The sequence below is a fragment of the Eumetopias jubatus genome, unplaced genomic scaffold (assembly GCF_037043125.1).
Source record: "Eumetopias jubatus isolate StellerSeaLion01/CBP00866 unplaced genomic scaffold, mEumJub1_p1.0 scaffold_6, whole genome shotgun sequence".
NCBI classification, from domain to species: Eukaryota; Metazoa; Chordata; class Mammalia; order Carnivora; family Otariidae; genus Eumetopias; species Eumetopias jubatus.
Window position 1 is genome coordinate 35,631,141 of NW_028274812.1, and position 24,473 is coordinate 35,655,613.

Here is a 24,473-nt window from a genome sequence, read left to right on the forward strand (position 1 = left end):
CAAAGCAGTAAGTCATTTTGGGTTTGTGATAGCAAATTATATTTTGAGAAAAACTTTCCCCTTGCTATATGAAGATGCATTTCCTAGCAACCTTTTTTTCATTGATTAATTTTAAATTAAGACGTACATCATTTTCCATGAAAGTATTTATAAAGAGGCTATTTTAGGATATTTAAAAGACATTATTAAGCTTTCAAGCTGCTAAGTTTGATTATTTTAAAGGATTGATGTAGTCATAAGAATGAGTCAAGGATGCCCAAATACATATTCTGCTTTTGAAAACGATTAGGGCCGTAATGTCGTCTGAACAGCTCTGATCTTGCCTTCTTTGCTTATCTCTGTCATTGATGGGAGGAATGCAATTTTTATATATAAGCTGCCAAACTTTTGTTTAAAAAAATGAATTCCTTGTTTACAGAGACGAATTTATAGGCCAGAAGTTTACCACTCCATAGTTTGCTGTTTGGTCAGATAATTCACTGAATTTCTTCATAAAGATCCCCATGGAAACTAAACAAATAACTTACTTGAAAGGAGACAGGTTATTGGTTTTTCTCATTAAACCCGCTGCTGAATTTTCATTAGTTCTAATCCATTTTCTTTCAAGATTAGACATACAGGCCTGTTCTTATTTTCATGAACTGAATAAAACTAAGTATGTTGAGTTTTGTGTACCTGTATATGTAGGTTGAGAAGCAAAAGTAATCATTCTACTTCTGCCATAAAATTACTCCTGGAAAAAAACCCAGGAAAAATGACTGATATAAAGGGGAAAGGCTACCTCCATTTATTTAAAAAAAAAAAAAAAAAGTTATTAAATAAAGTGGAAGTGGTGAGAGTGATTATAGGCTAATCTGATCAGTTTTACGTTTTGGTTTTTTCCCTCCTTGTAAGTCATAAGTGTGTATGAAAGTAATCTAAATAAAGTATGGAAGAATGTGTCACGGACCTCAAACACTTTTAGACCCTATAAAGCTTTATATGTTTCATTTGCTATTTCAAATGTTCTTTCAAAGTGTTCTTTTCAAGAAAGGAATTTGGTAAGATTTAAATATTAACTTCACCTTTTTGAACTTGCATTATGAAAAAAAGACAATTTTTTCTCTTTCCCTTCTCCACACTGAAGTTACTAAAATCTATTTAGATTTTAGATGGTATGTGTATGTGTATTTCAGGAAAGCTTCACTCTTTTACTATTTTTAATCTTTCAAAATCTGTGCCTCAGCCTTCCTTCTGAGGCTCAAAGTGGTTTCTGATTCAAACAGAAACTACTGATAGAAATTCATTGTCTGTGAAAATTTAACGAGAACAGTCAAACACAGGAGTACCAATTATTATTAAGAGTGCCGATTACCTATTCAATATAATCTTTCCTTCTCTAGCACATTCTCAATTTTAGCAAATCTATGTAGAATGTAACAGTAATCTTTCTCTTCTTCTTTTAGGTGGCTGTACTTTTGATGATGGTCCAGGGACCTGTGATTACCACCAGGATCTATATGATGACTTCGAATGGGTACATGTTAGTGCCCAAGAACCTCATTATCTGCCACCTGAGATGCCTCAAGGTGAGAATCATTCTGTTTACCCAGTGTTGGGGGAATGGCTTTGGAATATGTATCATTTTCTTACTTTAGGTGTAACACAATCATTTGTTACAGTAAACTACTGTGGGCAAGCTACTTGACCACATCTAAAAGCCTTATTGTTGTCTTTGCTTTTCCCTCAGTAACTTTTCTATAATCCTGTATTCTTCAAGAATGCTCACTATGTTTTTGTTATCTTTGACTGGAAAAGTATAAGTATTTGTGGTTTTTTTTATTTTTAAGAATTTTATTTATTTATTTGAGACAGAGAGAGAGAGCATGAGCAGGGGAGAGAGGCAGAGGCAGAGGGAGGAACAGGCTCCCCGCTGAGCAGGGAGCCTGACTTGGGGCTCAAACCCTGGTCCCCCAAGATCAGGACCTGAGCCAAAGGCAGACGCCCAACTGACTGAGACACCCAGGCGCATCTGGGGTTTGTTTGTTTGTTTTTTTCCTATTTAATAAAAACGCAAAATGGAAACAAAAACAAGAAAAAAAACCCCATAAAAACATAACAAAATCATTTTAAAATAATCTAAAATGTAAAATCAACTTACTTAGTGCCTATTCAGTTAAATGATGTGGGTTTAGTCCAATCAGACCGAAAGGAAAGATTTATATTCTGTGATGGGGAGAAGACTTACCTCATTGTGGCTCTGCTGTCAAGCATGCAAGTGGCTCTGAGAAGAGGCAGCCTGGAGACAAAATTGTCAAAGGGAGAAGGAGGTCTTTTCTGGGTAAATTTTAGGTAAATAGTGCTGAGCCCTGTTCATTCTTTATCTAGACCTTGATATATCCTTTGATTTCTGGTTTTGTGATATAATACATCTTCTTACTGGTTAAGCCACTTTGACTTGTGTTTTCTCTTACTTCTCTTACTATAGCAATATAGACATACCATTTTATAATGCTATCATTTATTAGTGCTAGACTAAGTTAGTACTAATTAGTATTAGTCTAGTACTAGACTAATGGTACAGACTAAATATAAGTGCCTTCAGTTCTACATATTAATTTGGGACTAATTCCAAACTCTGTATATATATATATATATATATATATATATATATATACAGATCTCTCTCTCTCTCTCTCTCTCTCTATATATATATATATATATATACAGATCTCGTGTGTGTGTGTGTGTGTATTTAACAATAACTATTGTAAAAATTGAAAATGTCAACAGGAATACTAAAATATAATATTAAAAAGCATGAACTATTTTCCTTCCAATATTTAGAAATAAATACAGCTTATAACTATATATTACATATAGTCATGTATATATAATGATATACAATGTAATTTTTAACAGTATAATATATTAATATGCCATGTAGTAGTATATAATCATTATGTAATTATTATATATAATCATATGTAATTGATAAGCTGATTACCTGTTGCTAATTAAGTTTTAACTTGTTTTCAGTACTTTTATTATGATATTTTAAAAATACTTTATAATTAATTTTCTACAAATTCAGAAAGACCTTCCTGTAGTGAGTGAATTTTAGAAATGACAATTTTAGACTAGCCTTTGGAGATGAAAATGTCAATTCAAGTGAACCAAGGAAGAAATAACATTTCTGAATTTAACTTATCTGATACATAGAGCCAAAAAGCTTCTGAATTTACTAACTAATCTGATATATAGAGCCAAAAAGCTTAAAACCTCAACAATAAGCAACAGTGCATCACTAGTACACAAAATAAACAAAACTAAACCTAAAAATTACATTTCCAAATTATGGTCTGGAAAAGAATATGGTAACTATATTCTTTGACAAGTTCTTATTGGTCCGCCCTGTAATGTGTGTTTTGAGAATAAGGTGAATTAAATCTGCTTTCTGTTTTAAATTGTCACCTTCCATGGTTAAGTAGGCAAATGGTTATCTTTGAAGCTGAACTGAGCTGTGTTTTCTTGCCAGAGGAATAAATTGATACTAGGTGGCTGATGCCCTTTGCTTCTTATGTTTGCCCCCTGTGTTGCCAACAGAACCATTTAGTTTTCTGCATAGGTTTGTATTTCTCTTTCAAAGGTACATAACCTTATTTTCTGCATACACTTTAATTGAAGAAACTCCTGCAGTATTTCACCTGTGCTTTCTCTGTGGTATATAGAATTTTTTTTATATATATAAAATTAAAAGGGGAGCTGGGATGCACACATTTTGACTGTTTATCATCAGAGAATAATCAGAAAGATGTTGATTTATGGAAATGTTACCATTGTTAATTACCATTGAAGATGGATAATGAATAGCTGAAGAGATACTGCTCAGATGACCTTGTTGGCTCACCGCTGATGAACAGCTTAATCGGTGGTTACAGTACAGGATGATATGCACAGAAAATGAAAGTGTTTGAAATTCAGCCACATCTTCCAATTAATAGGACCTGAAGTAATTAATCATGCAGAGGAGGGAAAAGGTCATGGCTACTTTAGTTTTGCCAAGTGTGACTTGTATTTGGTCTTTAGGGAAAGTGAAAGAAAGCACCCTTGTATATATCTTCTTTTATTGTTCTCTTTTTACAATAGATACCATTTTTTTTCCCATTTTCCTTCTGATATTTCTTTAAAATGCTTCTGATATTTCTTTAAAACATTGTTCATGAGTTATTTATTTATTTATTTATTTATTTTTTAAAAAAATTTTATTTATTTATTTGAGAGAAAGAATGAGAGAGAGAGCGAGCACGAGAGGGAGGAGGGTCAGAGGGAGAAGCAGACTCCCTGCCGAGCAGGGAGCCCGACGCGGGACTTGATCCCGGGACTCCGGGGTCATGACCTGAGCCGAAGGCGGTCGTGTAACCAACTGAGCCTCCCAGGTGCCCACATTGTTCATGATTTATAACAAAAAGGAGACATTTAATATTTATCCTGTTTAAATTTTATGAATGATCCATTTATTTTCAAATAAATAGTCAGACATGCTGTCTTGTTTCATTTATAAAACCCACCAACCAACCAACCCAAACCCTCAAACCTTTGGCAGCCCTAAAGTAAGAAGGCTGGGTCTCAGATGTAAACTTGTTACCGATCTATTGAACTCCCGAGACAGAACTTGGACATTGTTAATTGCCTTCTATTTATTGAGCTTTTTGGACTGGAAATACAGAAGGGAAGAAGGCAGTTAGGGTGGACAAATAGATCAGGAGAGTAGAGGAATGAAGATGGTAGAAGACAAGAGGAGAGGAGAAAATTACTTCTTGAAGATATATTGCTGTCAATAATTGTTTAAAATGCTCTTCAGCAGTTCCTAGCCCCCACACTCCCTTGGTCAGGTGACAATGATGGTGACTGAAAGGCCTGCTAAGTGCGTTAAAAATAGCACGTGAAAGAATTAAGTTAGGCCATTTAGTATTAGGATAATGGCTAAAAATCATAGGAAAATAGGAGCACCTCCCCAACTCAGTCACTAAGGATATGTGGACTAAAATCACAATGAGAAACTACTACACGCTCAGCAGAAAGATGAGAATCAAAATTTCAGGTTTTGTAAGAGTATAGAGCAAGTCTCATACACTCCTGGTCGGACTTTGAATCCATACAAGCACGTTGCATAACCTAATGACCCAGTAAATCCATTCTTGGGTGTAAACCCGCTTAGAACTGAGTACATATGTTCTCCAAATGACATGTGCAGGAATGCACCAGTGCTCATAATAGGCTCGAACTGAAAACAATGCAAGGATATCTGTTAACAGTGCAATGGATAAATTTGCATTTATGGTGGTGCATTCATATAAGGGCATAGTACACAGCAAGGTACACAAATTATCTATCGTCATATGTGATGCGGATGAATTTCACAAACATCACCTTGAGGGAAAGAAAGTGGACATAAAAGAATATGTACCCTATTTCATTTATATAAATTTCAAAGACAGGTAAAACTGTTGGTGATGTTAGAAGTCAGGGTATTGCTTGCAGGAGGGGCTGCCAGGGATGAGAGATCACTAGTGCTTGGAAGATAGCCTGGGGGGCTTCTGGTTGGGTAGTACTGTATTTCCTGTCTGGATGGTGTTTTCACGCGTGTGCCTGAACTGAAAAATCACTGAGCTATATCATTGTGCGCTTGGTACTTTTCTCTACATATCTTATTTATTAATAAAAAGTGGCAGAAAATAAAGCAAAATAAAGCCAGTGCTCACAGAGATGCTGTGGGAAAATTAAACAAATAATAAAAAATGTTACCGATTAAAATACAAGATGTATCATAGGACATCTCAAATGGGCTCCAACTCTTTTCCATCATTCTGGATCCATGCCCTGACATTCAAAGATACTATGGTCTCAGCATCTCTGAGCCTTTGTATGTTCTCTTCCCTTTGCTTCGACAGTTCTCTGTCCACTTATCCACTCACCAAACTCTTACCCATTCTTACTGTGTCTATTCAAGTTCCATCCATGTTAGAAAGATTTTTCTGATGGAAGAATCTCATATTGGAACTCTCATATTTCTTCTGTCCTCATTTCTGAACGTTTTCCACTGTACTTGGTACATATTTCAGTTGTAGCTGTTATAGTATCATCTTTGTATATGTCATTCTCTCCTCTAAACTCTAAGTTCTCCATGAACATAAACTGTATTTTTCTTCTTCGATTTCCCAAGACACTATTTCATTTTATTTAGGCAAAAATGTCAACTTATATAATTTTTTTTTAAATACTTTGGTCAAGGATTAAACAAAAAAGGTTTTTCTTTCTCTTGCTAAAAATTTAATTGAATAAAACAAATACCCCATTTCTGGAACATGATATTCAGTTCAGATTTTAACACATAATTATTAATATTTGGCTTTTGCCTTTATAAATGATTTTACCTATTTATTTCAAATATAATTTTAAATGTTATTCATACTACCAAGAAGGAACTCCCTTTAGGTTTTTTCTCTCTCTCTCTCTCTCTTATCTTTTGCAAGTCAAATTAATCTCAATCTAATATGGAACTAGAAATTATTCTTTGATCTCAAATACATCTGTGTCTGTGACCTTGTTTGTCAGATATTCTTTTATGCTTATGACCTCATGAAACAAACTCACTTGACCATTTTACTATACGTTCTGTCCTAGATCTGAGATTGGGGATCATGATTGAGATCTCAATACATTTGTCATCTACTATAATTATAACTGTTTTTTTTATTTAACAGCTTTTTGTAAAATGACTAATTGAATTTTAGTTTAGAATCTCTAGAGTACCCATTTGATAGTATTTAAAATTATGACTACATTGTATCCCACCTTCGGGCTAGTACTTTTCACTAATAATAATGTAAATCACTCTACAGACTTCCTTTCATAAAATGCATACATGCTATGTATACAGTAAAAGATAAAGCCCTCTGTCATTCAATTAATCTGAAGATTGAAGTAAGAAACCATTCCTCCTTTGTTATAAAACCTAGTGAGGGGTGATTCAGTAGTTTAAGAACCTACTAGATCTCGGTTCTGGCCCCCGTCAAGCCCCCAAACTAAAACATAGAGACCAAATAGCATTACATAGAGAAGGATGAGGAATGAACGATGCTAAGAAACGTGTCTTTATATTAATTCCTTACATTTAGAATTGTGTATCCTTTTTTCTTTTTTTTTCATCCCAGAGTTTAAACATGAATTATTAGCCAGGTTGTTAAAATAAAGGTTGCCTTCTTCAAATATTTATTTGGAGGGACTAAGTATGTTTGTGTATTCAGTAGGGAGTGTGCATGAGTCACATGATTTTGTGCCTGGCTTTCTTCTGATAGTGTGATGTTTATTTTTTTATTTTTTATTTTTTTAAAGATTTATTTATTTGACAGAGAGAGACTCAGTGAGAGAAGGGACACAAGCAGGGGGAGTGGGAGAGGGAGAAGCAGGCTTCCGGTGGAGCAGAGAGCCTGATGTGGGGCTCGATCCCAGGACCCCGGGATCATGACCTGAGCCAAAGGCAGACGCTTAACGACTGAGCCACCTAGGCGCCCTGATAGTGTGATGTTTAAAAGTCAAATAAAACATTGGGTTCCACAGTTTGATTCATATGATAACATTTTATACGTTATACAATTCCAGCTAAGTTTTCTATGTTAAGATGATAGTGTCTTAGTTTTATTTATTTATTTTATTTTATTTTATTAATTTAAAATATTTATTTGAGAGAGAGAGAGAGAGAGAGAGCACAAGCAGGGGAGAGGGGCAGAGGGAGAGGGAGAAGCAGGTTCCTGGCTGAGCAGGGAGCCCTATATGGGGCTCGATCCCAGGACCCTGAGCTGAAGGCAGACGCTTAGAACTGACTGAGCCACCCAGGCACCCCAATAGTGTCTTAGTTTTATAAGAATATAATTTACTAAACAGTGCTTTTATGTATGCAGTATAATCACGTTTTGTTATACCTCAGGAGAAATTTCAAGGGAGTTTTTGCATTGACTTACCATTTCTAACCTATGAGTCTGTCTCTCTAGGAACCTTAATCAGTCATTAAAATGAGTGCCTTACCTTGCCTAATCTTTTCATCACTCTATTATGGACAATTGATAATAAGACACATGTTTCTACAAAGGTCATAGCTGCCAAAAATCTCACACATCTGAATGAACATAATTATGCGACAGCAAATTTACCAGAGTCAAAACATGGCAGAGATGGTAGAATAAAGTGGTATATAGTGTTGGTAAATAGAGATATTAAGTTTCAGTATTGTGGCCGGTTTTGTTTGTGTTAGAGGATAGAGCAAATCAGGCCAAAATGTTGGTTTATTTTCTTTTTGTAGTCTAGTTGTCATTGTCTGTTAATATGACTAAAGATAATGTGTGTGTACCTATGCAGCTGTCTTAAGGAGAATTGAGAGATGGGTGGTAGAGGGGGACAAAGGACAGAGAGACAGGGAGGAGAGGGAGGAAGTTCATTAACACAGATGAGAAAACTTCTAAGTAGTGGGTATGGGCATTAGATTCTAAGAAGGTGACAGAGCCTGAAAACTTGACAAGTTTTAAACTGTAAGGCCATGATGCATCATTCAGTGATTTTCAGGTTTTCTTTTAAATAATAGAATTCTTTTTATGAAAATAATATTTCCCAGTACTCACGTATGTAAAATCAGCCGCAAGGAGCTAATGGTCCTAGAACCTGTTCGCTTTGTACTCCCTACATCCCTACCCCTACCCCCTTCTTTTCCACTACCCCAGCTCCATCCAGATGGCTTCTGTGAAAACACAGAGACAGAAGTCTCCGAGGGACACTTTGAAGACAATGGTTTGGTGCACATTCAACATGAAATGTGCAGAGATGAAGGTACTTACTATTGGTGGCTTACTGGGTTTTACTATACCAGGGACATGATACATTTTCTTAATCCTCACATGAGCCCTACAAATTAGTGACATTTTAGAGATAAGTAGAGTGCATAACTTGCTTAAAGCTCCCCCCCACCCCCCCAGGGATGGGATTTGCACTTAGGTTCATCTGTCTAATACCAAAATTACTCTTGCCACAGTATTATCCTGTTTTGTAATTGCAGTGTAGTTGATACGTTTCCTTCAGTTGCTCATGGACATTTAAATCCACTCTGATGGGGTATCAGTTTTGATTTTTTTACTATTTCATTTAAAATACCATTTCCAAAATTTAAAAGCTGTAAATGATTCTCTCTTAATCTTTGCATGAAATGGACTCTGAGACTTGTTTGGAATTGTGGCTGAGCTTTAGGGTTTCCTACATGAGACTCTCAACCCGTAGGGAGATACTTTGTCCTCTATTTGATTTACCTGTATGTTATTTTTAGTTATTTGATGAACACTTGCCGCATGTCTGTCTAAGCAGACCTTTGGAAACACATATATTATCTGCTGTGTCATTAGAGCACATATGGTAGAAGAAAAATTCATGGACTATAGGAATCAGACTAAAGTTTAGGGTTGGAAAATAATTTTAAGACTTTGTTTGCAGTGGGGTATTTTAGGACTAGAATTATGGGCTTATTTCAGTGTGTTTTTCCAAACCATGTTATCATGTATCTGTTGGTGCTTTTGCCCTCAGCACAGAGAAGACAGTTTACCACATTTGAGTTGCTTATTAAAAACGGTGGGAGTTGGAGGCAGTTCAGGGTCAGAGAGAGAAAGGTGGTAATGGACTTCATGAAGGGTGAAACGCTTCTTGAAGGCTGGTTTTTAATGTAAGGACTATTACCCTTGTGGACATAAATGCAGCATGAAGAATGTCTAAATTACTGTGGACAGAAATGGCATGCTGAGACAGGAATATTTTCCTGATATTTCAGGTACATAATGTATCTAAGTTAGATAGGTCCCAATATATCTCAGTGGAAAAAAACAGGCTAGTATAAAAAAAAAAGAAAAAAGAAAAGAAAGAAAAAAATTAATGCTGGTGTCAGGGCTAGAGAACTTTCAGCCTCTTAAATGAATTAGGATAAGAATACAGAGTAATTTCAAAGACTATACAGGTACCTTTAAGGTGTACCTTAAAATCAATACATAGTCGAAAGAAACAAAATTACTTTTCCTTGGGGGGAGTGTGACCGAAAGTGTCGTGATGACCTTATACTTTTCCTCTCCAAAAGCTGCCTTGCCTCTTGGTGGCTAAGAAATTCTCTTAGTCTCAGTTTAAAGGCTTATTATCTTTCAAACACAAGAAGAATGCTAAGAAAAGAAAAATATACAAAAAAAACAAAAGATAAGTGATTAAATTAGAGATTATTTAAAAAAATATGTGATGTTGCTTATCTCACAGTTGATATTGTAAAAAATGTAGAGCTATGCTTATGGACTTGTCATTACATAAAAAGATGCTTTTTAAATCTTGGAAGGTTGTCAGTTTTCAAACCTAATTTCTGCTGACAGTACTACGGTATGTTGTACAGACATCTTCCCCCTCCCTCGAAGAGCAAGTTACTGATCGGGAAATATCTCTCAACAAAAAATGAACGTTTTCTATACTTGGAGTGCATGACAACTTATAAATGCCAACAGCATCATGAACTCTTCACCTAGGGACATAGATTCACCTAGGGACATAGATTAGAGAGAGGCTGATGTGCTTCTTGAGGTTGATGAGAATAAAATTAAATAGAACAGTTCTACAAATTTCATTTCATATATTTCTGTACCCTCTCCTTTACCCCTGTTGTTAGATAGTTGGTGAATCAAGTAGGAAAGTGGAATGTCCATTTGGCTATTCAAAAGTTACGTTTTGAGTGTATGATTTTTATCCAAGCCAGGTTAGATGCTTTCCTGACCACTTTTATCTAATCTCAGGCATTTTTTTAAATCTGGCATTTCACTTAATTTTTATTTATTTTGTTTAATTTAATTTATTTTATTTACTTTTTATTATTTTTTAAAGATTTTATTTATTTGAGAGAGAGAGAGAGAGAGTGAGCTGAGGGTGGGGGTTGTGGGAAAGCAGAGGGAACAACAGATTCCCCACTGAACTGGGAGCCCCATGTGGAGCTCCATCCCAGGACCCTGAGATCATGACCTGACCCAAAGGCAGATGCTCAACTGACTGAGCCACCAATGAAAATTCACTTAATTTTTATAAAAGCCCTTTGAGTACATATTAACCTCACTCTATAGATGAAGGAAATGAGGTTCAGAGAGGTGAAGTAAATTGCCGGAGGTTTCATGCCTTGGAAAAGTCAAGGTTAGGAATCCAAGTATGTAGAAATAGAGGAGGGAGAGATCCAACTTTTGAAGTCTATATAAACAAGTATAAGTAGAGATCCTTCTTTAGAGACTGCAGTCAGCTATAGGGCTGACTTGGAAGTATGGTCAAAGTTTATCTCTTATTCTTTCTTCAGCTCCAGGTAATGAAGAGCCCAACCTAAAATGTCTCTAAACAATAAGGAAAGGTGCTTTGTTGGATTTGTCTGTCTGCTCCTCCATTTTGATAGGTCATCTTTTTCATCTCTTCAGGCTAGCTCCCTTCATGGGTGTCAGATCTGCAACTATTTTAGGTATTAACTTCAGAAATGAAGAAAAACAGGTTGTCTCTTCATTATGTCTAGTTTTTTGGTTTTTTTGATAAACATAAAGAACTTTTCTGAGGTGCCCATCAATAGATTTATCTTTTTGTCTAATTGGTCAAAATTATGTCACATATCCATGCCTAAAACAATGAGTGATGGGGACAATAAGGTGTGATTGGCTTATACTTCCAGACCCATCCGCCTCCACCAGTTGGAGATGAGGCTGAAGTCAGCGCCAGCTTCCCCTGAGGCACCTGGCTGGCCAGATTGTAATGGGGTAAGAATGGGGTGGATATTACGTAGGTAAACAATAGCGCCTGAACAGAACTAGTCAATGTAGATACAGTAAGATGGATATGTAGGTAGTAGAATTTTGAAGCTGTGGAATTTAGAAGAATGGTTGAATAAAGCATTTATTAGAGCAGCATGACATTTTTTTTTTTTTAAGATTTTATTTATTTATTTGACAGACACAGCGAGAGAGGGAACAGAAGCAGGGGGAATGGGAGAGGGAGAAGCAGGCTTCCCGCGGAGCAGGGAGCCCGATGCGGGGCTCGATCTCAGGACCCTGGGATCATGACCTGAGCTGAAGGCAGACGCTTAACGACTGAGCCACCCGGGCACCCCGGCATGACATTTTCTAATGCATTGTCAGCCTAGTGTCGGTTTTTCCTTGATTTCAAAGCATTTACTGGATGTGTAACTTGAGAAGTGGGAAATTTTCATGCCCTCAGTAAATTTATTTTAGCTTTCTCACGTGTAAATGTTACTGTTGAGAGTTTTTTCTTTAATTGTCTCCTGTTTTGCCCTTGATTTTTATGACATAGAAGAAATAAGGTAATATACTTTATAAAAAACTCAGAACCTAAAAATGAGTGAAGTGTTACATACACTGGATGAATGCATGCTAAAGATATACTTAATTTATTAATGAAGGAACCAGCAGTATAGGATAACTGGTTCAAAAGGCTATAGAAACAAGGGAAGCATTCATAATTCACTGAAAGAAAGAATGCTAGGATAAGACTCCTAGTTTTATACTAATAGATTAATGTCCAACAGGGCAATTAATCTGAAACCCTGATGGTTATCTTTACTATAAACAGAAGTCTTTGCTTCTCTACTAGATAAGTATCATTTGTATTACTATGAACTTTCTACAAATTAACATCTCTTACAGATTTATAAATTATCTTAATCAGTAGTGAATAGTAGACTCAGACAAAGGTACATGCTCTTAGAGTGAAGGATAAGCAGTTATTTTTTTGCCTACTTCCAAGGTTTGTCCTTTTCTCCCTCTGTTTTCCTCTTAAAATCATAAATACTCTCCAGTGATAAATTCTTGTGAAAAAGAACAACAGAAAAGATGATTTTTCTTTCCTTTCTTCTCCTCTTCCTCCACTTCCTCTTCCTCTTCCTTTTTTGGTCGATTCATTTACATAGGTACAACAAGAAGTGTTTATTAACAAATATAAATTTTGTAGTGAGATCAAAATATCTAATAGCTAGTGCCATGGGATGTTAAACGACCAGTTAAGGAAGAAAATTAACTTCTGTTTGGGGATGTTATTAGAAATCTAGGATTGTATTTTTAATAACTTCTGTCACTTGGAAGTTTTTAAAAAATTGCCCTTATTTACTCTTCTATCCAGAATCTAAACCAAACTCAAATTATTCATCTCCACTAGGTATCACTTGAAGTACCTGTAAATGTGGATGAATTTCTGTCTATGTCTCTCAAATCAGCTGGGATCCCTAGCCTGTCAGAAATTGGTCTTTTTTTCAAGCAGAGAACCTATAGACTTAGACCAACTAATACACCTGATAACTGGGAAGGTTTTGTTAGGCATTGGTTCCACATATTGTCACTTTGGGGGCTTATTATGTATGTTTTAATAAACATTATTCTTAAATATAACAGTCCACAAACTTTAAACATTTTGGTTACACAGTCGATTTATCAGACTACATTGCAGTAAAAAGGAAGAGCCTATTCTTCTTGTATTTACCATGTTAATCACTTTACCATGAAACAATAAAGAAACTTAGATAAAGAAAGTATTCCTGAATATATGAATGGTCAGTGGGAACAAGATACCATATCAGGTTTTATGAAAATATGGGTTAGAGATCAAGACCATTAAAAATATGCCAATAATCTTCCAATAAATAATTCCAGTTAGATTTCCCTCATTGGTTCATTAAGTTATGCTTAACTAATTCATTGTCTCTCAAATTTCAGAATTATAGTCTGTTTCAGGAAGTCATTATTCCTGGAAATTCTGGCTCTGTGTCCTGGTATGGTCTGGCTAATATGTGTTGTCAGCACTGAAGCCTTTACCCATGAGGCTAGTCCTTGAAGTCATTATAGGAGAATCTACCTTAGTCCTTTCATTCCACTGAGGCCATTAGTTGAGGACCCAATTTCTAGAGCCTGTAGCTTTTAGCAGAGCCTTCAGGCAAAGTATGAGAAGAAAGCAGAAACCACTTGCTAATAAGATTGAGTAGCTATGATGAATTTATTACAGTAACCAATAGTACCTGAGTGGAGAAGAGAACAGTTCTCCACCGGGGTACTGGACTTAACCGATTTCATGAGGATTTGGTTGTTGTTTTGCTTGAGGGTAAGGATATATGGACAGTGAGGGTAGTAGCAGATCTGAGGTTCTTCCTATAAATTGTATTGTCTTGGGCACATATTTTATTTTAATAACATTCACCTGAAGAAAATGTACAGAATGTTGAGCTCTTCTGATTCGAAGCTCTTCCTATGTAACCCTTACAGTGATGTTGAGCTAGTTAAAATATGTAGAGCATACCAAATAAACCTAATGAGTTTTGATTTCCCCGGTCTTATCTGGTAAAGGACCATATCTTTATGGTTGTCCAAAGCTCTAGAGGAAATTCCACAGTTTATGAGAGAAGACTTCTTGACATTTTAATTTTTCTGAATTTAGGATCTTTAGCAGGCAAAATCTAAAGTTATTGCAGGAGATTGGTCACTTGACTAAGATAGTAGCATATGTACTTGAGGACAAGGAATACTATCACTATATTAATATTAATTGATATTGATATTTATTATAACAGTAACTGCATTAATATATTAATTGTATTAATATTTAGTATTTAAAAATAAAACAGCAGATAACACAGTTATAAGAAAACTTACCTCTTTCAGAAGTAATGAAGTTGTGTTTGTTCTTAATAATCAAAACCATAATAAAATCAACATAATACACAAAAAGTTGTTCTAGAGAGATACAGAATCTCTGCTCAAACAGAGACTTAAGAATATTTTTTATGACCTCTTGTTCAGAGGAGACTGGAATTACTAAGATCAATTCATTATTTCAACAGAAAACATAATTCCAGTCTGGCATTAATGTAATATTTGGCATGAAAAGCTTTAAAAAATGTTATAAAAAAAGCCTATCAAAACTTTGTCAACTCTGACAAAAGTTTTAACACAGTTTACTGCTTCTTTTCAAGACTCATTACTTGTAAGTATTATACTCTAGGATAAGTAAATTTCTTTCTGCACACTGTTACAATTTATTATAGCCATTGACGTTGTGCTTTGGACTGTTTTCTTTTGTATTCCGAAACAATCATATGTTTTTTTCCTTTAAGACAAAATAACTGCCTTTTTCCCTGGCACATAATAAGTCGTCATTAGTTATAAGCTTCTCCCACTTAATATAAAAGTCTTCTTCTGAAAATCACATATTCTGTGTGAAAGTGCTAACAAGGAGTCAATTTCTTATTATTTTAAATGGGAAAAATTGTTATGTGTGAGACCGCTAACCAAAATGCCTGACCAGTTAATTAAAAAGTAACTTAAACACAGCGTACAGAATAGATTTTCAAAGTAGGTGCTAAAGTTAATGCTTAAAACATTGTTTTGTGATCCAAACAATTAATATGAAACAAATGATTAAATTTATTATGGTTACTTCAAAGGGAATACATTACTGTATTTTCAATATATCTGCACACTTGCCACTTATAGTTACTCTGAGCTTTCCAAATACTTATATGTAATTTTGATGTTTTACTAACTGTATTTGAATGTAATTCACAGTTCTTTCTTTGCATAGTTTAATTCATTTGCTATATAGAATTTTTGAGTAATAAATAAAAATATTTTCTCAGAAAAAAAATTTTGGCCAAAAATCTGTGTATTGAGAGATATCTCTATTAAGTTGGGTATTAACCCAGAATCATTGTGTTGATAAAAATACTAACAAGGGAAACATTTTGTGGGACATACCTATGTCCCTTTTACAGTTTAAACAAATTTTTATTTTCTTTTTAATTTTTTAAAGATTTTATTTATTTATTTGAGAGAGAGAGTGAGCATACCTATGCTCACTATACCATACATATACCTATGTATGGAATGCATCAATTAGAAGTTCACCAGAAACCAAAGTTATTCAGTGAGAAAGGAGTAAGTTTTAAAAAAGGAAAAAGTTAATTTGAAATTCTTGATCTAATTGTTGGTAATGAACCGGCCTATTAGGATATGAATATGCTCCCTAAATTAGTAGTTACTGCAACAAATAGATAATCCTTCTTTGAAATGTTTAGGAAATAAATTCAGTATTAATTGTAGATAGAATTTGAATATTTAATTTGTCTCAAGGTTCTATTGTTTGCTCTATACGGGGCTAAAAAATAACTGAGTTACGTAGAAAATAAAAATTTGGGGTGCCTGGGTGGCTCAGTCGGTTAAGCAACTGCCTTTGGCTCAAGTCACGATCCTAGGGTCCTGGGATTGAGCCCTGCATTGGTCTCTCTGCTCGGTGGGGAGTCTGCTTCTCCCTCTCCCTCTGCTCCTGCTCATGTGCTCTCTCTCTTGCTCACTCTCTCTCTCAAATAAATAAATAAAATCTTTAAAAAATTAAAATAAGGGCGCCTGGGTGGCTCAGTTAGTTAAGCGACTGCCTTCGGCTCAGGTCATGATCCTGGAGTCCCGGGATCGAGTCCCGCATCGGGCTCCCTGCTCAGCAGTGAGTCTGCTTCTCCCTCGGACCCTCCCCGCTCTCATGGTCTCTCTCTCTATCTCATTCTCTCTCTCAAATAAATAAATAAAATCTTTAAAAAGAAATAAAAAAATAAAATAAAAAGAAAATAAAAATTTGTTTAAACTGTAAAAGACTTTTGAAAATAATCCTACCATTGATTTAGACTTATGTGGCTTAAAACAATGATATTTAAACAATGCTAAAGGATATATGCTAGTGTTAATAAAATCATATAGTTCTTGAAAATAGAATTAAGAGACTAATACTTAAAATTAAGGATAAGGTGAAACAATACCACAATTCACTTTTGTGTAGTTTAGCACTCAAAATCTTTTCTTCCCCAAGAATGCTTGTTTTTACTTTGTTTTTATGTTTGAATTACTCTAAACTGAAACCCTGGAATGCTTGTCAATTTAGGTGAACTTACATGGTATTATAATATGCATACAGCTAATGATAGAGATAAAGTGATCTGTTTCTATGTGTTTAATATAATTCAAAAGAAATATAAAATGCTCCTAAGAAGTCCAGTTAGAGCAAAAATACAGTTGAGAATATAAAAAGCAAATACTTTCCCTAGCTTTTTGACCTCAAGAGAGGTAACCCATCATGAATGAATATGTCACATGACAAGGTATGTTTATGTTAAGAACACTGCCATCAACACAGAAGGACTCAAAATCTTTTAAAAATATAAATGAGATTTTTCTCAACTTGTTTTCTTGAGAACTTCTATTAATTACCTTGAAATTCAAATTGTTTTTGAGTGAAGAAATGGAAGGAATGATAATATTGATGAAAAAGAAAAAAAGGGATGTTTTATGAAATGATTCGAATTAACTATTGTTAATGTATTCTGCTGTTTCTAAATTGGCCCTTTGAAGCATTTCCATGAGGAGAAATGGAATGGGTCGGGTTGAGTTTAATTCCAACCCTGTTGTATTTCCTCCTCTTTCTATATGTAGAAATGATTTCTGGTGCTTTTCTTATCACCTTTCTTACTAAACATTTCTTTTTCTTACTAAACATTTTCTAATGGTTAACACTGTAATAATATTTCATTGTTCCTGTTTATGCTTTTTCTGTGTGTTATGTGAAATCTTTGGAATTTTAGATTTTTGTAGCAATAGTGGGAGATGATAGTTTCTTATGCTTTATAGTTTAACTTGGCTATTAAGAGTGTAATTGTTACCATGAAATATTGCTTTATGTGATAGAAACTGATTTTGATTCTTATTAAACTGGATTATTCAGGTAGATTCGTTACCAGTGAAATCAAGAAACAAGAGTCTCTTTAGCTTGGTAGAGGTGACTATTTCTTCTGTTCTCTTTTACTCAAAACTAAAATCAATGAAGACAGTAAGCCAGTGGGAAGAGCTGACTATTGCTATTATATGTCACATTCCTCACCCTAAGTCCCCGTTTCTCTGGTCACAATGTTTATGGAAATCCTTTGTAATGGACTCTGTTTTAAAAAAATAGGACAAGCTTTCGTGTTAATTCTCTGATTTATGTGGGCTGAGCAATTTTTTACTATACTAATTGCAGTGGTCCAAAAGGTATTTGGAATTTTAAATGTTCTATATTGGTGTTTAGAAAGTAGACACCTACAGGCCCCAAGAAATCCTTCCAGTGGACTGAATAAAGAGATATAGGTTGTCAAAAAAAGCAATTTATAATTTTTATGTAGATTTCCTTTATGCTGCTTTTAAATATGTACTACCTGTTTTTTTAATGGACACTTGGCTATATGTGGTTATACTATAAAAATGGGATACCATAATAGAAGACATGTTCCTTTGTGTTCAGTTTTCCTTGTATTTTGACATATGAAGTTCCTAAAGTCAGTATGTTATATAAACTGTTTGGGTGGTAGCACCAGAATAGTACCCTTAACATTATCAAAATGAGTTTCCATTATATCTAAAAGAGACCTTTGAGATTATCTCTAATTTAACCTTTCATTTTACAAATAAAATAATGTAAAAGTAAAAGTAGGTAAACTGACACAAGAACCAGAGTAACCTGAATTCAAGTCCAGGTTCTATTGCTTGCTATTTGGTTATGACATAATAATCTTTCTGAGCTTCCATTTTCCCATCAGTACATTAGGAATAATAAGATCTCTCTCTTAATTTTGTTGTACCAGGAAAGGAAATGTTTGTGTCGTATCTGCTAGTATCTATATGTAGTTGATGCTGAATAAATATTATTTCTCTTCTTTTCCCTGGCCCAAGGTGACGTGGCTGGTTAATAATCTCATTAATCTGTAAGAAATTGATTTGAATTCCTTTCACTTACTTTTTTTGGCAAGAAATAAATTGCATTTCCCAATTATGATTTTTTAGCAGCTCATTAGGAATTATTTTATGTCCAATTCAGAAAATTACCTTTCCTACATAACTGTTCACTGAATGCAGGTGCTTTGCGCTATGACACATAATGATGTCTGAAAATGATTTCCATAGAACAGTATTGTAGGTCAACTTGAACTTTTCAAATATTATTCTTAACAAAGATGGGATATTTAAGACATGGAAATAATTCGGAAAAAAGTTTATTATTTCTCAGCTCTTTAAGACTTTTTACACATTATTTTTTTATTTGGCTTACTGAATTGCTTTGAGATCATTATTTCAACATTTTAAAAATGAAGGGCATTATTTTAATTTGGATTTTATTTAATGTTGAAAGCAGCTGCAGCCTATAATGACATAAAAACATAGGAAAAAGACATGCAACAACATTTGAAACATGGAGAAACTGGAAAAATTGTTAAAAGTATCTCATGCTACAAGCACTGAGTGTCTGTTACTATATAAGTGTCTTCAAGCAAGCACCAGCAAATATCTAGATTGAAAAATTGAATCTGAATCTGTCTGATACGGCCTATTACTATTTTTAAGTCTGAAGTTTCTATCATGCAAATGGATTCTGGTTTCATAGAACTTGTGTAAGTACTCGTATGGCGTCTACATATTTGGGAAAATTTTTAACCTTTTATCACAGACTAAAGGTATACCCAGGTTACTAGTTGTGATTTCTTGTTCTTTTGCTTCATTTCCTCTTTAAAAGTGAGAAAAGAGTGAGAAAAGGGTAAGTTCAATTCTCTCTACCCTTTATATATCTCATCTACATATTATATTAATGAGTTTTTGGAGGTTTTTGAACCCTTGAAAATTGTAATATTGTATATGTGTGTGTTTGTATCTATCGGTGCGTAGGTATGTATGTGATTTTCCAGGAAAATATTAGGCACTGAATATTAGATAAATCACAGAATAGTACAGAATTCTTTAGAGTCCAGAATTGGAGAGTTCTCTAAGGCACAGTCCTCAGGGGAAGGTTGAGTTCACAATGGAGAACAAAATTTATACTTTGTTCACCTCCTGGTCTGGTGTCTTATACTGACTCCAAGATCATGTGTTTCTACAGAGTCCTCTCTTACATCCTTTTAATTTCATCTCCATTACTTCAAAGAGAGTCATATCCAGAGTTTAAAGGAATTCTCTGAATATTTTTGCTCCCAAGAATATATTTGTAGGTTTTTCTATTACTAGATTAACCCATTTTTTAAAATACTCTTCTTGCCACATGGTGTTGGGATTGAAGTCCCATTTGCAGGGATTACGTCCAGGATGAACAGGAGTTCAGTAGGACATAGCTTCCCTACTTTTTCTTCCATGCACTTACCTATTGTCCGTTGGAAAGCTTAGATAAATTACTTTGAGCTTCATTGTTTCCTCCATTTACTGCAACTCACTGGTGATTATTTCGGGAAAAGCTGTTAAGTATAATCAAACAAAATAAACAAGCACAAAAACCTCATTAGGCAACAAAATATTAGCTAGCAAATATTACATGACAGAATAATCACTGGGAATTTTCTCTCCACTCTGAAGTGAATACCCTGGAATTCCAAAGCTTTTTCTCCCTGATGTAGCTAACTAGTGTTAGAGAACATATGACTTAATAAGCATTTTCCAAGACTTTGAGAGTATCTACAGCCTCGAAAGGATTTAATATTTGGGGAAGATATACCCAATGCCTTATGAAGAAAAGGAAGGGCTTGAAGCATATTTTCCCAAGAGATTGTTTTGGAAGACTCAGGCTCTAGATTCTAACACTTATGACTTGGATATACAGCCACATAATTTGGAAAATGGTTCTCTTTTTGAAGATAAAATCAAGAAATTACTAGTTGCCTTTCCTTTCCCAGAGGGTACTTGTAAGGAGCAAAATAATATATGGTTGTGAACATTGAAAACAGTGAAAGTAGATCTTAATAAGCCAACAAGTAACAAGTGTATTGTGTAGGTAATGTAAATGGATTGGACCTTGTATCTTTAATTATTCCATGTCATCTTACTAGTCAATATTTCAAAGAATGGGAGTGAATTACATGGTCACAGCAGTGATTTGTATATCATTTAATGGATTCATGGTATTTTATCCCATGACAATAGGTAGCGACGGCAGAGTGTAGAGAGAGAGTAGTTAGCAAGAGACAGGTACACTGGAACATGTGGAAATAAAGTGGCTGGAATAGGGAGCTGACCAAATTGCAAAAGGAACAGAGTCGAGCTTTTAGTCAGAAACTAGACAGACTAATAGAAGAATATCAGGGAGAGGAGGAAAGTGGCCAATAATTAGCTACTGTGTTTTATATTTTCTTTTCCTCATAGTGCCTACAGTAGTACTTTACTGTGATAAATATTCAACAGTTAAAATAGCCTCTTAAGGTTTAGTCTCTAAGGTCATTTTAGCCATAACAAGTAACTCATTATGTCATTCTGTTATTTTCTATCTTATTTGAACTTAGTGTAACAGTTATACTGGAATGGAGGTAAAAGTAGAAGATAATTATACACAGGTAAAAATATCATTTTAAAAGAGAAAACAGATGACACCAGAAAGTGATAAAATTCTGCTCTGTAAAACTTTTCCCAAAATGAAATATATATAATTTCTAGTTACCTAGCATAGTTCACATGAAATTCTTTGGGCTTCTTTGAAAAAGAGAGATTCTCAAATATATTAATAGTAATTTTTTTGGAGTCTAGTCTTTCTTTTTACATTCCTGAAGGATATTTTTTTCAAGATTTCTTCTTTATTTGTATTTGCAGAAATTTGTCATACTTCTTTTTCTCTAATTTTAAAGCTAGTACATATATAGTGTACAAATATTTAAATAAATCAGAAAACCATTTAAAAATCACACATAAGTTTTAAAACCAAGAGAAAACCATGATCAATATTGTGATGTTATTTTTATCCACCCCCCGTAAGAGGCTATATTTGTGTGTATATGGTGTCTCTGTGTACATCTTCATGTGTGTATATGTATGTTTATGTAATGAAACCATGATGATATAGCACATATGATTCTTCCCCCTTTTTATTAGATAATACATGACTATTATTTTCCTCAACTTCCAAGATAATTTGGTATGGGTGACATATATTGATTCTTTATCATGTAAAAGTGGCATACATTTTTTAAAAGTTCCATAATGCTATAGGCATATATTATGTCTTCTTTTTTGTATCATAATTAATGCTGCAATGAATATCCAAAACTTCTATAGTTTTTAATTGTTATCTTTGATAAGGTTGGTTCAATAGGAGCTATTCAGTTTTGTCCAGAGGCAAAGGATAACATATTTATCTTACTTTGCAATATTTACTCTCTACTATATAAATGCAATAATTTCTTAATATATATAAATGCAAGTAATTTATGATCCATATTTATTGAAATAACTTTCACTTTAATATGCATAATTTGTTATATTTCTGTAGAGATTTGTGAAGCTGCAGATCCTAAAAAGCACACTCTGTCTGCAGATTACATCTGAAGCATAATTCCTGACTGTATTGGGAGTTAAACAGAGCCAGAAACAAGACTTCTTTTTCACATTAAGAAAGGAAGAGTTTTAATGTGTTTAAAATACAACCTAATTTATATGCTTATAACAATTCTGAAGTTGATTAAAGTCTGTAGAGTGAATGAAAATTGCATGTAGTTCTCATTTTAGTTGACCTTCCATGTTAATTAGGACATTTTTTCATTTATCTGGGAGCTAAGTACGTTTTCTTTGTCTAGTAAATTTTGATTCTGTTTCTTTGGCTTCTTCCTTTAATGAAGTTGGTCACTTTCAGATTCCTTTTAATTTTCTTCAAGATTTTGCGTAACAAATCAAAGTACTGTGATGAAGGTTTTTTAGTCAGTTTTAGTAACCTATTACCTGCCAGTTCATTCATTCATTCACTTAAATATCTATTTAATAGTATGTGTGCCAGCCATTCTTCCAGGCACTTGGAAAACTCTTGAATAAGACAGATGAAATTCCTTGCCCTCAAGGAGCTTATATTTTGCTGGGAAGAAGGATAATAAAAAGTTAGAAGTAAAATATACAGTATTTCTGAGTGCCATAGGGTAAACAAAAGACTTAACAAGATTGTGACAGAGCAAACCATCCAGATGTCTGAGGGAAAAGCATTGCAGGCAGAGGTTAGCCAGTGGGAAATCCCTAACGGAGGAACATGCCAGTGTTTGAGAAACAGTAACATGGCCAGTTTGTCTGAAGGAGAGTGAGTCTGAGGGTTGTGGTAGGAGATAAGGTCAGTATAGTAACAGTGGTTGTAAATAGGCTCATTGGCAGAACTTTGCAAGGTTTGAAGTAGAGTGACATGATTTGACTTCTGCCTTAATAGGCTCAAAGTGACTATAGGATATGAAGAATAGATAGGGTGGGTGATGGAGCAAGAGTAGTAACGGGGAGACCAGTTAGGAAGCTGTTGTGATAACCCAGGTGAGAGGATTGTGACTTGGAACCAGGCTGTAATCAAAAGAGTCGATTCAGCATTAGGATTGATGGGATTGGAGTCATGGTGTTAAGCATGAATAAGAAGTTTTTGGCCTGAGCAATTGGCAGGCTGGATTAGACATGAACTGAGAGGGGCATGAATGTGAGAGGAGTTGGGTTTTAGAGATGTTGAATTTGAAATACTTATTTGATATCCAAGTCTGATATTCGGGGGAGAGGACTATTTGGGAGTCTTTAGTATACAGATGGTATGTGAAACCATGAAACTAGATGAGAGCACTGTGGTAGGTTTGAACAGAGTACAGAAGCGTTCCTAGGACTGAATCAAGCATGATTGATTGACATTTGACTCTCCAATGGCTAGAGTCAAAGATGAGGAGAAATACACAGTGGAAACTAACCAGTAGTGGCCTATGTCATCAGAGGAACATGTACCATATTGACAAAAACAGCAACAAATATTGAAATGATGCAGATGAACTTAATGTAGAATTAAAAAATCTACTTTTCTCTCTTTCTCAATAAAAGAAGGAAAATGATGTAAAATAACCTATGAAATTAATATTTAAATGTACACTGGAGAGGTCCCGGAAAATTGGAGGATGGGGACTACATACTTGTTTCTCAGTCTTTTTTTTTAATGTAGCAAGAGAAAAAATGGAATATAATTAATCGTAACATACGATAAAAGATAAACATACAATAGAAACACATTTGTTACTCGAAAGAATGCTAAATACTTAAAATACTGAGCAACTCAGGGGTACCCATAGTCAGGCAAAATATAATTCTCAATTATAGTCTCAAACATAAATTTGTATTTACCACTAACATAAGGATGAATGGATGATGGAGAAACCCACAGTCAGGACCACTATACCTGGACACATATGTACTGTATAATTGCCTTTAATAATTTATAGTGTTATTATTAGCATAAAGAAAAAATAGGATACGAGGTCTAGAAGGAAAGATAATTATAAGTAACATTTAGGAAATGTTTTAAGACAATTATGGAATGGTGATTCTCAGAGCTGACTGCATTTTAGAATAATGAGG

The 24,473-nt window shown here is 34.5% G+C and overlaps 1 protein-coding gene across 2 annotated transcripts in view; it reads left to right on the forward strand.

The window, feature by feature from the left end:
- PTPRK (protein tyrosine phosphatase receptor type K) overlaps positions 1–24,473 on the forward strand; it is a 553,262-nt gene that overhangs the window by 127,337 nt on the left and 401,452 nt on the right. For both annotated transcript variants that reach the window (XM_028117097.2, XM_088023873.1), the window contains exon 2: positions 1,446–1,568. In XM_028117097.2, coding sequence (XP_027972898.1) covers positions 1,446–1,568 — 123 coding nt within the window. The remainder of the gene's footprint in view (positions 1–1,445; positions 1,569–24,473) is intronic.